This window comes from Microtus pennsylvanicus, chromosome 8 (genome assembly GCF_037038515.1).
Source record: "Microtus pennsylvanicus isolate mMicPen1 chromosome 8, mMicPen1.hap1, whole genome shotgun sequence".
NCBI classification, from domain to species: Eukaryota; Metazoa; Chordata; class Mammalia; order Rodentia; family Cricetidae; genus Microtus; species Microtus pennsylvanicus.
This window is the reverse complement of record NC_134586.1, coordinates 79,491,627-79,506,344: the sequence shown is the minus strand read 5'-3', so window position 1 is coordinate 79,506,344 and position 14,718 is coordinate 79,491,627. Positions and strand designations below refer to the sequence as shown.

The following is a 14,718-nucleotide window of genomic DNA, read 5'->3' as shown; positions in this document are numbered from 1 at the left end:
TCCATTTCAGTTTTCAATTCTTGAACTGTTTCCATTACCTGTTTGATCGTTCTTTCTTGGTTTCCCAGGGTATTATGTACGTATTTACTCATTTCTTCAAATTTTTGGTTATACTTCTCATCCATTTCTATAAGGGCATTTTTCACATGTTGTTTAAGGGACTCTACAGCTTTCATAAAGTCAATTTTTTCCACTTCTTCTGTGTTATGGTGTTGGAGACCTTCTGTTGTAAGATCGTTGGGTTCTGGTGTTTTCATGTTGTTTTTCAGATTATTGGGTGAATTCTTTCCTTGGCGCCTGCCCATCTCCTCCTATCGATGCTATCTAAGGGGTCTTTTAAAACTGGTTCAGGTTCCCCTGCTGGCCAGGGGCTCCTCTTACAAAATGCCCTTGCTCTGTTTCCTGGTTCCTGCCGGGGGCCAAGATCCCTCTCACCCCTCAGAAAGGTCTTCAGGAATAGGACCCGGCTCCTCCTTTGCCAGGGACCTCCCCAACCGAAGGCCTACCTCTTTGGTTTAATTGTAGTGGGGCGATCTGTTCTTGGTGTTGCGCGCGGTCCCTGCAGCCTGCTTCTGCTGCTGGGACGGTTCCTGCTGCCAGCAGCCTGTGTCCTCTGCTGCCGCTCTGGTCCCAGTGGGTCCCCGCCGGCTGTGCTGGGCGTCCTCCGGCCGCGCTCCGCCGCCCGGTGTTCCGGCCGCGCTCCGCCGCCCGGTGTTCCGGCCGCGCTCCGCCGCCCGGTGTTCCGGCCGCGCTCCGCCGCCCGGTGTTCCGGCCGCGCTCCGCCGCCCGGTGTTCCGGCCGCGCTCCGCCGCCCGGTGTTCCGGCCGCGCTCCGCCGCCCGGTGTTCCGGCCGCGCTCCGCCGCCCGGTGTTCCGGCCGCGCTCCGCCGCCCGGTGTTCCGGCCGCGCTCCGCCGCCCGGTGTTCCGGCCGCGCTCCGCCGCCCGGTGTTCCGGCCGCGCTCCGCCGCCCGGTGTTCCGGCCGCGCTCCGCCGCCCGGTGTTCCGGCCGCGCTCCGCCGCCCGGTGTTCCGGCCGCGCTCCGCCGCCCGGTGTTCCGGCCGCGCTCCGCCGCCCGGTGTTCCGGCCGCGCTCCGCCGCCCGGTGTTCCGGCCGCGCTCCGCCGCCCGGTGTTCCGGCCGCGCTCCGCCGCCCGGTGTTCCGGCCGCGCTCCGCCGCCCGGTGTTCCGGCCGCGCTCCGCCGCCCGGTGTTCCGGCCGCGCTCCGCCGCCCGGTGTTCCGGCCGCGCTCCGCCGCCCGGTGTTCCGGCCGCGCTCCGCCGCCCGGTGTTCCGGCCGCGCTCCGCCGCCCGGTGTTCCGGCCGCGCTCCGCCGCCCGGTGTTCCGGCCGCGCTCCGCCGCCCGGTGTTCCGGCCGCGCTCCGCCGCCCGGTGTTCCGGCCGCGCTCCGCCGCCCGGTGTTCCGGCCGCGCTCCGCCGCCCGGTGTTCCGGCCGCGCTCCGCCGCCCGGTGTTCCGGCCGCGCTCCGCCGCCCGGTGTTCCGGCCGCGCTCCGCCGCCCGGTGTTCCGGCCGCGCTCCGCCGCCCGGTGTTCCGGCCGCGCTCCGCCGCCCGGTGTTCCGGCCGCGCTCCGCCGCCCGGTGTTCCGGCCGCGCTCCGCCGCCCGGTGTTCCGGCCGCGCTCCGCCGCCCGGTGTTCCGGCCGCGCTCCGCCGCCCGGTGTTCCGGCCGCGCTCCGCCGCCCGGTGTTCCGGCCGCGCTCCGCCGCCCGGTGTTCCGGCCGCGTTGCGTTCCGCCGCCCGGTGTTCCGGCCGCGTTGCGTTCCGCCGCCCGGTGTTCCGGCCCACCACTAATATTTAAAGTTAAAATTACAAAAAGCAAGTTCCAAAATGACCTTCTTCCCATTTTCTTAGCTTAATATGTTTTTTCTAATATCCCAGTCCTGTTACATGAGATTTCAATGACTGTTTCGACATTGTCATTGTCATTGATGTTGTTGCTGTTGTTTTTGTTATTATTGTTATTATTTTATGAGACAAAGTTTTTCTGTGTAGCCCTGGAAGTCCTGGGACTCACTCTGTAGACCATGCAGAGATCCACCTCCCTCTGCCTCCAGAGTGTTGTGATTAAAGGTGTGCAACATCAATGCCTGGCTGACTTTTTTTTTTTTAATTTTAAGTCAACCAAAGCTGTAACAGATTGTCCTCTTGGTAGCTGATTTTCCTGTTGTCCTAGCCACTAGCAAATGGAAATATGAATTAGAATCATGTCCAGGTCTTGATTTTCTCACGCTTTAGTCTTTTCCCACACCTTTTGTGAGATTCTTCCATCATGTGAAGGAATTTACAGTGAAAGAACAGGTTAGAATAGTGGTTCCGGGCAGCTTAGCCTGTCTCCTGAGGTGTACATTAGCATGACTGGTAGTGTAACACAGGTCTTTGTCTTTAAAGACAATAGGGCATTCATCACACAGCCTGGAATACAATTTATAAAACAGTATGTTCCTTTGTATCCTTAAATACAGACATGCAAATCTGAATCCTTCCAGTATATACCACATTCTTTACCTAGGATTCCAAATGAGACCTGATATGAAAGTACATTGGAGAAAGTAGCTCAAGGACGAGGGGGCTGTTGCAGTGTTAGAGGGCTCGTCCAGCAAGTATGCATCGTAATATTAACACTGCAAGGATAAACAAAATAAGAAGTGTCTCGGTATTCTTTGTGTAACTGATCCACTGAGTGAGCTGGCCTCTATGAAAGCAGGAAGTGGCTTTTTTTCCATTGCCACCTGGGAAAATATCCCCTGAGAATTTCAAAATAAAATATGGATGAAACTTTGTGCAGACCCTAAAACTCTTACAATTAAATTCACTCAGGTAATTAAACTCCTGTGGCTTCTGTCAGTCAGAACAATGGTATCTTCTCTGCTATAAGACACAAAGGTCAGTGTCCCAGTCACACATACTCTGGCAGCACACATACTAAAATTGGAGTTATTTAAAATTTGTCTTCCCCTTAACTTAAAATGCTTTTAGGCTTCTTTCTACACATTTGGCACCTCTCTCAGTACAGTAAAGAAAGGAGCGAAAACTGAGCAGATGTATGGGTACTGACATGGGTGCTGCCCAGGACTGATTCCTTCTGTCTGGGATTTCTGATAACACCTGTGAAGTTCTAGCTGTGCCTCTATTCTCCAACCCATTACTCATCCCTATAGCCGCTATGGCTGTCTCCTTCTGCTGGTGCCACCCCATACCTCCAGCAACATGAAATATAAATGACAAAATCTAGTTCTCAATTCTGGAGCTCATTTCCTGCCCGCAGAAATCAAACAGATTTACCATTTTAATAAAAATGTCTTATCAAACATTCTGAATATATAAATCATTTCACTTGTAGAGAATTTATCTTCCAGATCTAATAGGCAAAGCCATACTCATTGCTAAACTCAGCCAAACCCTATTTGTTTCTTCAGGAAAAAGTCAGGTTTCAGTTTTGAAATAAATATACTAACGTGCATCCCAGGTTCATTTTGAAACTCCATTAGAAAGACTGCAATTGAGTGTAAGAACTAGAGCATGTTCCCAAATGATAGACAACATCAAAGCCAGCCTTTCATGATCTTGTTGTTTTCTCTGGGCTCTCTCATGGTTGAGTTGACTCATAGTCTTTAGGGATGGAAATGGAAGGATTCTATATAAACTGTCCTTATTTCTCCCCAGTGACTAAAAATGTAAATTCGCAGGACCCCAGACCTCATCAGAATACTGTGTCTCCCTAATTCTTGGGGTACCTTGATTAAAAGTTTACTCAGGACAGGGGACAGGGAATTGCAGAATGCTTGCCCAGTGGATTTATGTTTCCTGGATGAGGGTGGCTTTAGTGACATGAGTCTTTTGAGTTGTGCTCAACAGCAAAGTTTGGCTTGGATGGGGGACCTGGCCATCTTGAGTTGGAGTAGGTTGTGATGGAAGTGAAAATATAGATGGATCTCAACCCCAGCCACAATCATGAACCTGAAAAATTAGAGAAATATGTGCCTGGAAATAGCAAAGTCAGAGTAGGGGTGCAGCTTAGTGGTAGGATGAAGATGGACACTGTAAAATAATATCACCTTAGCTCAGAATTGAGTATAATAAAGGATTCTTTATTCAGGGGTAGACTCACAGATCACAGTCCTCTGCATGAATGGAGAATAGAAACCAAATCCAGAGAGAGAGAGAGAGAGAGAGAGAGAGAGAGAGAGAGAGAGAGAGCAAGCTTTATGGCTGCATTTATAGTATGAGAGTAAACACCCAAGTCAGCTGCTATCTTAAAGGCTATTGACTGAAGGAGTTCCCACAGCACCTCCCCTTTTGTATAAATAAGAGAATTCTAAGCCTAATACAAAATTATATACAATTAGAACAAATATCAAGTATAAAAATTAGCATAAACAATATTAAGCAAGAAACATATGCTAAATGTTTCAGTAATTATCCTATCCTAAGGAGCCTAAGTCTTATATTAAAAATGGCTTGGCCAAATCATGAGAGAAAAGTAACTACAACTATCTAGTCTTCAGCCTTATCAAAGACCTTAGAAGGGAAATAATATTACTTGAGTAAATAGAAAGTGCAATCAAGCAACTTCTAAAATGTGCAATAAATGAAAGAGACAGTTGACTACCTGGGTAATCACCCCAAGTCTCATTTGCAACATTGGAGCAACCAACATTGTCTAAGCCTTAGAGTAAATGACTGATTAGTTTCAGAGGCAGAAAATTGTTCAGAACCATCTTACCCTGTCTTGGCAAAGTTTGGCAGTCTATTTTTCTTGTATCCTGCTTGTCCTTTCTGGATACCATGCATTTTATCAGTGGTTGAGAAATGGACAGTCCTTTGCCCAAAGGCCAGTTTTGCCAAGAAGAAAACAAGCTCCAAGTAGAGTGTCTTTGGTGCTCAACATTCTCTTGGGAATGGATAATGGTGACAGATCTAAGAGTTGTCAACAAGGTAATTCAACCTATGGGCCCTTTACAATCTTGCATTCCCGTCTTACTCAATTCTGCCAAAGCAGCTTCTTTTTTCACCAATGGTATTCATAGCATACAGAGAGGAATCCCACATCACCTCCCCTTTTTTGTCTAAATAAAAAAAAGGTTTTAACTTTAATATAGCAAAATTACATACAACAAAATAGTTATCAAGCAGGAATTACAGTAATAATATTTATATTTACTTTATCTTTTATCATAACTAAAAAATACTATTATTATAACTATTCTCCAACTTCATCAAAGACTCCAGAAAGATATAATAGTCCCTAAGTAAATATGAAGTGCATTGTAAGCAATTTCCAAAACTCTAGAATTGACAGAGACATTTTGCTACCTGGACAGTCACCCAAAGTTCTTCTGTAATATTGGCAAACCCATCTTCAGCTTACAGACCCATAGTATCTGGCAGATTTTTCCATAAAGAAGAAAAATTCAAAGACATTTCCACCTATATTGGCAGTTTGCCAGTTACTTCCTTCTGTGACCTGCAGAATGTCTGGCAGACTCTTTCATGTAGCAGAAACCCTGAAGGATTGTCTCACTTTTAGGCAAGTTCAGCAGTCATTTTTCTGTGGGTCCTATGTGTCCAGTTCATACAACATACCATCAAGCATTGCAGGCAAGAGTAGTTTCTTACCCAAATAGCTAACAAACTCTATAAGAGAGCTTCTTTGATGACCATCATCCTCTTGAAGTAGAATGGTGCTGCTAGAAGTAGATGAGTCTCATTGTTATGAAAAGTCCTAAGTCCTTAAAACATTTAAATACCATATTCTGTAAGTCTTTGAAAGGTTTGAAGGATACCTATCTATCTGAAATATATCTCATCTCTGTACATCTAGAAAACATAACTAACACGACTACAAGCTTGACTATTATAGATGACTATCTATTAACCTGTATTCCTTAATTATATATTACATTTTCAAATGAGCTGCACAAACACAAAACCTTAATCAACAGCAGAAATATACATATAACAAAATTGACCTTAAATTTGTATCAATAAACCAAGACCCACACCAATGCAAAGTATTCATTTCTATAGCAGTAGTTCACTTATCTTGCATGTGTGCAAGACTCTCAGTTTGTTCCTTATAGCTATAAAAAAAATCACAAAGTGAATGTAAAACTGGTTTCCATGAATCTATATTCGGATGTATTTGGGATCCTTTGTTTATCTCTGGCATTGCATGAACCCATCACAGTTTACCACTGAGCTTTCAGGGTGTTTAAGTACATGACCGCTATGATCACTGACCCTTGTGGGCTCTGCCCACATGGAGTCAGAAATAATTTCATTTTCATATCTGTTTCCATTAAGTGTTATCATTCATAGTTGTACTCATCAATAAAATCTGAACCACAACTCAAATGATCTTAACCTTTTAATTGATGCTGAAAATTGGTGATGAGACTCGCTAGGACTATAAATATGTCATCGGGAACTCCACAGTGACCGAGATTTGATAAGGTCGCTCCTTTGCATGCCTATCCCAATGATAATACTTGGCATATATTTTAAATGTTCACTTTGTATCTGAAAGGAGCCTTTTAGCATTTAATACTATCTATCATGGCTGCAAACAGTGAATTTAGGACTTGGAAGGTGAGGCCACTGGACTCAGAACAGCAAATTAATTGTTAAACAAATACAATCAAAATACCTATAGTGTGACAATAGTTTAAACCCAGTATCTTGTTCATTTCAGCTTTTGAAAACTACTAGCTGCCTTTACAATCTTACATGAACCGGATAATAATGGTAAAAACATAGCCATGTTCCTTCTGCTTTGAAAAAGATTGATGCTTGTCAAACTCTTTCATCAGAACCTGAGAAAGCAAATGAAACAGTTTAATTAATATTAATCTGACTAGCATATGATACACAGTATTTTCCCATGTGCACTCTCTCAGCTAACTGAAAACTTGTGGTCAGTGAAACGGAAGTTGAGACAGTTTCTTTCTTTATTTTATTTTATTTTTTTGAGACAGGTTTTTTAAAAAGTGACCATTGTAGACATAGTCCTGCATTCCATCTAAAATCACAAAGTACAAAATCAAAGCCTTAGTAATCAAGGGAAAGCCTACAGTTGCAATAAAATAACTGTAAAGGCTGATTCAAATTCTAAAAACTTCATCAGTAACCATGTGGGAGGTCTCTGAGAGGTCACAGTGGGTGACACTTGGCTGCATTCTGCTCTTTGGATGCCACTTATTGCATTTTGTAACTGACTTGTTCTCACTGTAAAGGTTAAATATGACTTCCTATATGAAAAAGAACACATCTGCTGCTTGGAGGAGTGGAGCAGCCCCACGCACCAGAAAATCTACACCACCTTCATCCTCGTCACCCTCTTCCTGCTGCCTCTCTTGCTGCTGCTCGTCCTCTATGGTAAAATCGGTTATGAGCTTTGGATCAAGAAAAGAGTAGGGGACAGCTCAGCGCTCCAAACTCTTCACGGAAGAGAAATGTTCAAAATAGCCAGGTCTGTTTATGAAAGTATTCGCCAGTGTTAAAGTTTGTTTTATTAGTGGTGCTTGAAGGGACAGTTGCCTGGGTAATTCAGTCTGAGCATTATTGATAACTCAGTTTGAGAGCATGGGCTCACTTGAAACCGTGATGCTATGGGGTGGTGTCAAGATCCACTGTGCTCCCCCTCTGCCAACAGTATTAGAAATATGCAGAAATCGTTGCTTCAGAGGACCCTGAGTTCTGCACAAGTACAAGGGCATATGTTTGCATCTACCCTTAGCTCTTCCCACTTGAGAAGAATGTTAAACTACTGAGATGATGTGAAAATCCTTTGAAACCCCAGAATGCAACTTATTATAAATGATTATGATTGAGACTTTGTATTTTAACTCAAAGGCAGTGATATCTCATTTTATTTATTAGCATCAATTTCAAGACAAACGTCACTGCTGTATTTCTCATTCCCATGACATAATAATCTATGTGGAACGACTGTTAAGCAAACAAGCAGAATTTTGCCTAGATTAGTGACTTGACAGGATTGCATGAATTCTTCAAGTATGTAGTGACCTCTAGTGACCAGTTAAGGGAACTTTCCTCTGAGTGCTCGATGAAGCCCAAGGACAGCTGAGCACACCCAGACCTATGGGTACCACGTCCCCAGAGGACAGCTGAGCACCCCCAGATCTAGTGGTACCACTTCCCCAGAAGTAAGGGTTGTCAAACTGAAATGACAGACCGTAAGTCTGGATTTTTGAAATAGAAAGCACCAGGCACATGTGTAAACCTGTGGAGATGTAAATCTAATTTGGGGGAAAGAAGAAAATCAGCTTGAATTTCTGGTTGATCATATTATAAAGTTTAGTTCTATCCTTGAGGCTTTCATAAGTACTGATATTTATCTATCAGAGGTACACTGCTTTAAACACATGCTGAGTGAATGGAATCCACATCCCTGAAGAGACACTCCTAAACTTTAAACCCAGAGGATATCATTTATTAGTCACCCTATTGTGAATTAAATTTCCCCTTTCCCCAGTTTCTGCCTCTGTCCACTGGCTTATTGGGGAAATGAAAGCCGTATGTCTGCAGTCTAGCTGAGTTCCAGACTGAGCACTTATCACAGGGGTGTGTGAGGTACAGAGACTGTAGAGATGAGGAGAAGCAGATAATCTGCCCACGATCAGCCTCAGGAAGTTCACCAACACTTGAAAAAGTGTGGTTACATGAAGTAGGTTCAAACAGTAATGCATTTGATAGCACATTGACGCATTTGCTAAGGCCAATCCAACCAATGCAATGTTTCTTTGTGGGTCTAGGAGGAAGAAGCGAGCTGTGATCATGATGGTGACAGTGGTGGCTCTCTTTGCTGTGTGTTGGGCACCTTTCCATGTCTTTCACATGATGATTGAATACAGTGAGTGCCTGTCACTCTTCTTTGTTTTCCCTTTTCTAGAGAGTTTATAGTTCATTTCCTACTAGAGCATGCATTAAATCATTGATTTTTCATTGACTGCTGTTCATTAGGCTAATCAAATGTCAAATACTAAACATTGCCTTTGTGTATTAAAGAATACCAAATCATCACACAGGTGATGCACAACTAGGATTAAGTCATTATTTGTTACAAAAGATAAAGAAAAGCTTTTCAAGCTTCTCCTATGTTGCCCCTCCTCTCCCTATGCTGTTTAGCATGGAGAAACACCTTAAGAACATTCTCTGTGTAGAACCTTGGCTTGCACTTTGTGAATTTAATGAAGCTAGGAGTCCAATCCAATGCCTACTTGCAGTTTTCCTTCATTTGTTCACTGGTACCTAACACAATTGTGTTCCTGGAGTGCAAAAAAACATGCGAAGGGTAACTGTGTTTATGTGAGGCTTGGTGTTATTGAATTGCAAGTCTATGAATCCTACATATATGCCAGGCACCAGGCAATGGATGTTGAGTGCATATTCCAAAGAGGCTTTGATCCAGGTACTAGATACCATTTTCAAAGTCATCATGAGAATGTTTCATATCCTTAACCACTTGCACAAGAACAAATCTTTATAAATACTTATGGCAAAAATTTATTGTTATTTCTTGATCAAGCATTCTAAATTATTGTTTTATTTCAGGTAATTTTGAAAAGGAATATGATGAAGTCACAATCAAGATGATTTTTGCCATAGTGCAAATAATTGGATTTTTCAATTCCATTTGTAATCCCATTGTCTATGCGCTTATGAATGAAAACTTCAAAAAAAATTTTGTGTCGGCAGTTTGCTATTGCATAGTAAAAGAAACCTCCTCTCTAGCACGGAGGCATGGAAGTTCAGGAGCTATGGCTATGCAGAGGAGAGCAAAGTTAGCTGACGGAGAGAATCCCATAGAGATCAAGGGAGAAGTATTTGAGGACACCAACGTCAATGTCAAGTGGTGTGAACAGCCAAAGAAGAAGAAAACATCACAAGTTGCTTCTTGTCCTCTTTAGTTCTGAATTTCTGAGAACTCTGCTGTAGATGTAGACATTAATTTTAATGGCGTCTTCAGTACCCGTCATACTGTAATTGAAAGAAGATTACGTTGAGAAAATGTTGAGAGCTTTTATATTAGAAATGCTGTCAAGCTCTTGAAAGGTGAAGGCAGCAGAATCAGGAATTTAAAGTAGTCCTCAGCTGCATAATGAGTTTTAGGGTAACTTGGCCTGCAAGAGATCCTGTCTCAAGAAGCCAAATTAATAACAACCATACTTACTAATGACTGTGACAAAATATTTTTCTGTGGAAAATACATATGAACTACAATTTTGAAAAATTATTGAGTCATTCTTGTGATTCCTAGGTGAGGTTTTTTGTTTTTATTTTGCATTTATGACTGGTTTATCTATGTTTATGTCTGTGCACCATATGCATACCTGGGTGCCCACAGAGGCCAGAATAGGGCATTGGATTTCCTGGAAAAGGAGTTACAGAAGGTTGTGAGCTTTTGCTACATGGATCCTGTGAATGAAACCTGGGTTCTCTGGAAGAGCAACCATCTCTTCTGCCCTAAAGTGGAGCTTTAAAAATCTTGTATAAAAAGCAATGTTCTTGCTAGTAATTTTTGTCTATGTGGTCAATGTGATATGACTTTCTATGTATTGCTAAACTGAATGAAAACATTAGAAATGCATCTTCCTCCTAGAATGTTAATTTAGTAGTTGAGCATCACACATGACTGTTGAGGTTATTCTAATTCTTTTGCAAATGAAGCCCTTACCAAAGCCAGTAAGTCTAAGAAGATGGAGAAGCAGCCAAGCATTAAGTAGCTTAGCAATATTGTACATGGGGGTGGAGTTTCTTAGAGCCCCGAGTGACCATTTCTGTGGTGACTGACAAGTCTCTTACCAATTTTGCAGTCTTCATTTGTTCTGGTGTAAACTGCAGTTGATGCATGCTCTATTCCATAAAGTCTCTATGGAAACTGGAGGAGACACAATTAGAAAATTGTTTTGACGAACAAAGCAGTCTTTTCTTCTGAAGCACTGTTCTGCTCATGTCCCCAGCTTCCCCTCTCTTCCTGTTGGGAGTCTTGTCTTGACCCTGTCCAACTTGTCCCTCATAAATACATTTGGTTTCTCTACTCAGAAGAATACCTTGAGGGACCGCATGTATGGACAGGACACACACACACACACCAAGTGACTTAAAATACAAATATTTGTATTTTTCAGCCATTTATTCTCACTAGTGGGATGAACAACCTGCCCTTATATAAGTGTAATAGGTATAACTGAATAGTGCCTGTAAAATCTTGCTGCTCCATGGCTGCCCCCAAGAGGTGGGCTGGGATACTCAATAGATTCATCTACTCTGGTTTCTTCCCTCAAACCTTCTCTTGTTGGTCTTCTAACTCCCCCATGTCACAGACTCAGAGGCCACCCACCATCAGAGCATAGGACCATTTCCCTTCCAATATCTAAAACTTTCAAAGCCAGGTCGTAGCCCTGTAGCCAACATGTTTCTTCTTCCTCCAGTTTCCAGCCTTGAGTCCTCTCAGCTGCTAACAAAAATGCCAGGATCACTGAGGCTACTTTGTGGTTTAAGCTTTAAGACCTGAGAACCAAAAACTGAGGCTACAATCTGCTTGGTAGACTGCCAGTTTGTCATGTAAAAGCATGCACGGAACATATGAAGATAAAATAATGTGTGATATTGGGGAGGGGAAATGCAATATGACAGGGAAATTAGCACATCAAAAGAGAGGGAGGCTGGTTTATGTGTTTGGTAATGGATTGTTTGGGTCATATTGTGAACTGTCTGCCTGTATGCCTAGCTATCCTGTTAGAAACAGCAAATACTAACATGAATTTGAAACACTGCCTTTGGTTGCCTTTACTTCGCCATATCTGTACAATTTCTATTCTAAATATGACAGTGGAAAATATGTTAAGTTATCAGGTATTAGCTTCTCAATTATTAAACATTAAAAAATTCCCAGAGCAGACCAGAGCCTAACAAACTTAGGTACTAGGAAATAGTGAATATTTAAAATTATTGCCATCCTATGAAAGTGTCTGATGCCTCAGAATACCAAGTGCTTTTTAATATGTACACTGGCCAGTATCTGATTTCCTTCCTCAACAATCATCTATTCAACCATTAACTCCACTTATTAATTGGCTTATTGGGAATGTTTAATTTGGGAAGATTATCACAGATTCTGGATATTAATGTCATTTTATCAAGTGGCAGAAAACTTACTTAAGATGCTGTGTACCCATTACTCCTACACGTATTCCTTCAAATTTTGTTAATATATAAATTATTTCTTAATTTACATGTTTACTTTAAATCTCTATTAAAATACATCAATTTGCTTGTTCTGGGAGCATAATTTTAAAAAAGAAGTAGACACCTCATTTAATAGAGATTAAGAGTGAAACACAAACATTGTTTTGGCTAAAACACTGGGAATTTAACAAAACTAAATGTTTGCCCTGAAACTGCAATTTTTGTTGTAAGAAAGAGATAAAGGCATTCAGATGCAGCACACAAATTAAAGAAAACAATTGGGGCTGGTGAGAATCGGCCATATTGTTAAGGGAGTGTTGAAGATGATGAGGAATGGGAGCCATGCATAAGGATGAAGATGTAAACAGTTCATCATATTCCATCAATTTAAAAGGCCTGAGATAGGCATGGATGTTTTTTAAAGCACTCAACATCCTTGGCCAGAAGCTGGCTGTGGGATATTAAATTTCTGTGCTGTGAAATTTTTGATAGAGTGAGGATATTTCTGCCTTCTGCCATTTATTTACTATCCTGGTTCAAACTTTGTCTGAAATAATTTTTCCAATTCTCTTTTCCAGTGGCAAAAAGGCCACATAATGCAAACATTCCATTCTTTGAAATGTTTTTTTTTAATTGAGAAAAGGAGAAAAAAAAAACAAGTTTCCACCTCCTCCCAGCCTCCCATTTCCCTCCCCCTCCTCCCACCCTTCTCCCCCTCCTCCCATCCTTCTCCTCCTCCCCCCACTCCTTTCCCCCTCCCTCTCCAGACCAAAGAGCAGTCAGGGTTTTCTGCCCTGTGGTAAGTCCTAGGTCCTCCCCTCTTCGTCCAAATCTAGGAAGGTGAACATCCAAACTGGCTAGGCTCCCACAAAGCCAGAACATGAAGTAGGATCAAAACCCCGTGCCATTGTCCTTTGCGTCTCATCAGCCCTCATTGTTCGCCATGTTCAGAGACTCCAGTTTTATCCCATGCTTTTTCAGTCACAGTCCAGCTGGCCTTGGTGAGCTCCCAATAGATCAGCTCCACTGTCTCAGTGGGTGGGTGCACCCCTAGTGGTTCCGACTTTTTGCTCGTGTTCTCCCTCCTTCTGCTCCTCATTGGGACCTTGGGAGCTCAGTCCAGTGCTCCAGTGTGGGTCTCTGTCTCTATCTCCATCCATCACCAGATGAAGGTTCTATGATGATATGCAAGATATAGTATTGCTATAGGATAGGGTCATTTCAGGTTCCCTATCCTCAGCTGCCCAAGGAACTAACTGGGGACCTCGGCTTGGGCACCTGGGAGCCCCTCTAGGGTCAGGTCTCTTGCCAAACCTAAAGTGGCTCCCTTAACCAAGAATTGTGGTTCCGTGCTCCCCTGTCCAACCTTCCTTTATCCCAATCCTCCTGTTTCCCCAAGGCCCCACCTCCTTCCCTTCTAACTTTTCTCTCCCCATCTCCCCTTACCCCCATCCCACCCCATCCCCAAGATCCCAATTTTCTCCCCGGCAATTTTGTCTACTTCCCTTATCCAAGAGGATAACTCTATGTTTTTCCGTGGGTTCCCCTTCTTACTTAGCTACACCTATTGTAGACTCCGTAACCCTTATTTATGGCTAGAAACCAATTATGAGTGAGTACATCCCATGTTCATCTTTTTGGGTCTGGGATACCTCACTCAGGATAGTGTTTTCTATTTCTATCCATTTGCATGAAAAATTCAAGAATCCCCACCAAGATCCCATCAAAATTCTTCACAGATCTGGAGAGGAAAATAATCAACTTTATATGGAAAAACAAAAAACCCAGGATAGCCAAAACAATCCTATACAATAAAGGATCTTCTGGAGGCATTACCATCCCTGACTTCAAACTCTATTACAGAGCTACAGTAATGAAAACAGTGTGGTAGTGGCATAAAAACAGAGAAGTCGACCAATGGAATCGTATAGAAGACCCGGATTTAAACCCACAAACCTATGAACACCTCATTTTTGATAAAGGAGCTAAAAGTATACAATGGAAGAAAGAAAGCATCTTCAACAAATGGTGCTGGCACAACTGGATGTCAACCTGTAGAAGAATGAAAATAGACCCATATCTATCACCGTGCACAAAACTCAAGTCCAAATGGATTAAAGACCTCAATATCAGCCCAAACACACTGAAAATGATAGAAGAGAAAGTGGGAAATACCCTACAACAGATGGGCACAGGAAATCACTTCCTATGTATAACCCCAGCAGCACAGACATTAAGGGCAACATTGAATAAATGGGACCTACTAAAACTGAGAAGCTTCTGTAAAGCAAAGGACACTGTCACTAAGACACAAAGGCAACCTACTGACTGGGAGAAGATCTTCACCAACCCCGCAACCGACAAAGGTCTGATCTCCAAAATATATAAAGAACTCAAGAAACTAGACTTTAAAATGCTAATTAACCCAATTAAAAAATGGGGCACTGAACTGAACAGAGAATTCTCAACAGAAGAAGTTCAAATGGCCAAAA

General features: G+C 43.1%; 1 protein-coding gene across 1 annotated transcript in view; it reads left to right on the top strand.

Moving 5' to 3' along the window:
• Positions 1 to 11,816, top strand: part of Qrfpr (pyroglutamylated RFamide peptide receptor) — a 57,113-nt gene extending 45,297 nt beyond the window's left edge. Inside the window, exons 4-6 of the mRNA XM_075982069.1 lie at positions 7,249 to 7,484; positions 8,791 to 8,888; positions 9,590 to 11,816. Of these exons, the coding sequence (XP_075838184.1) occupies positions 7,249 to 7,484; positions 8,791 to 8,888; positions 9,590 to 9,945 (690 nt within the window). The 3' untranslated portion in view covers positions 9,946 to 11,816. The remainder of the gene's footprint in view (positions 1 to 7,248; positions 7,485 to 8,790; positions 8,889 to 9,589) is intronic.
• Positions 11,817 to 14,718: the final 2,902 nt, after the last annotated feature.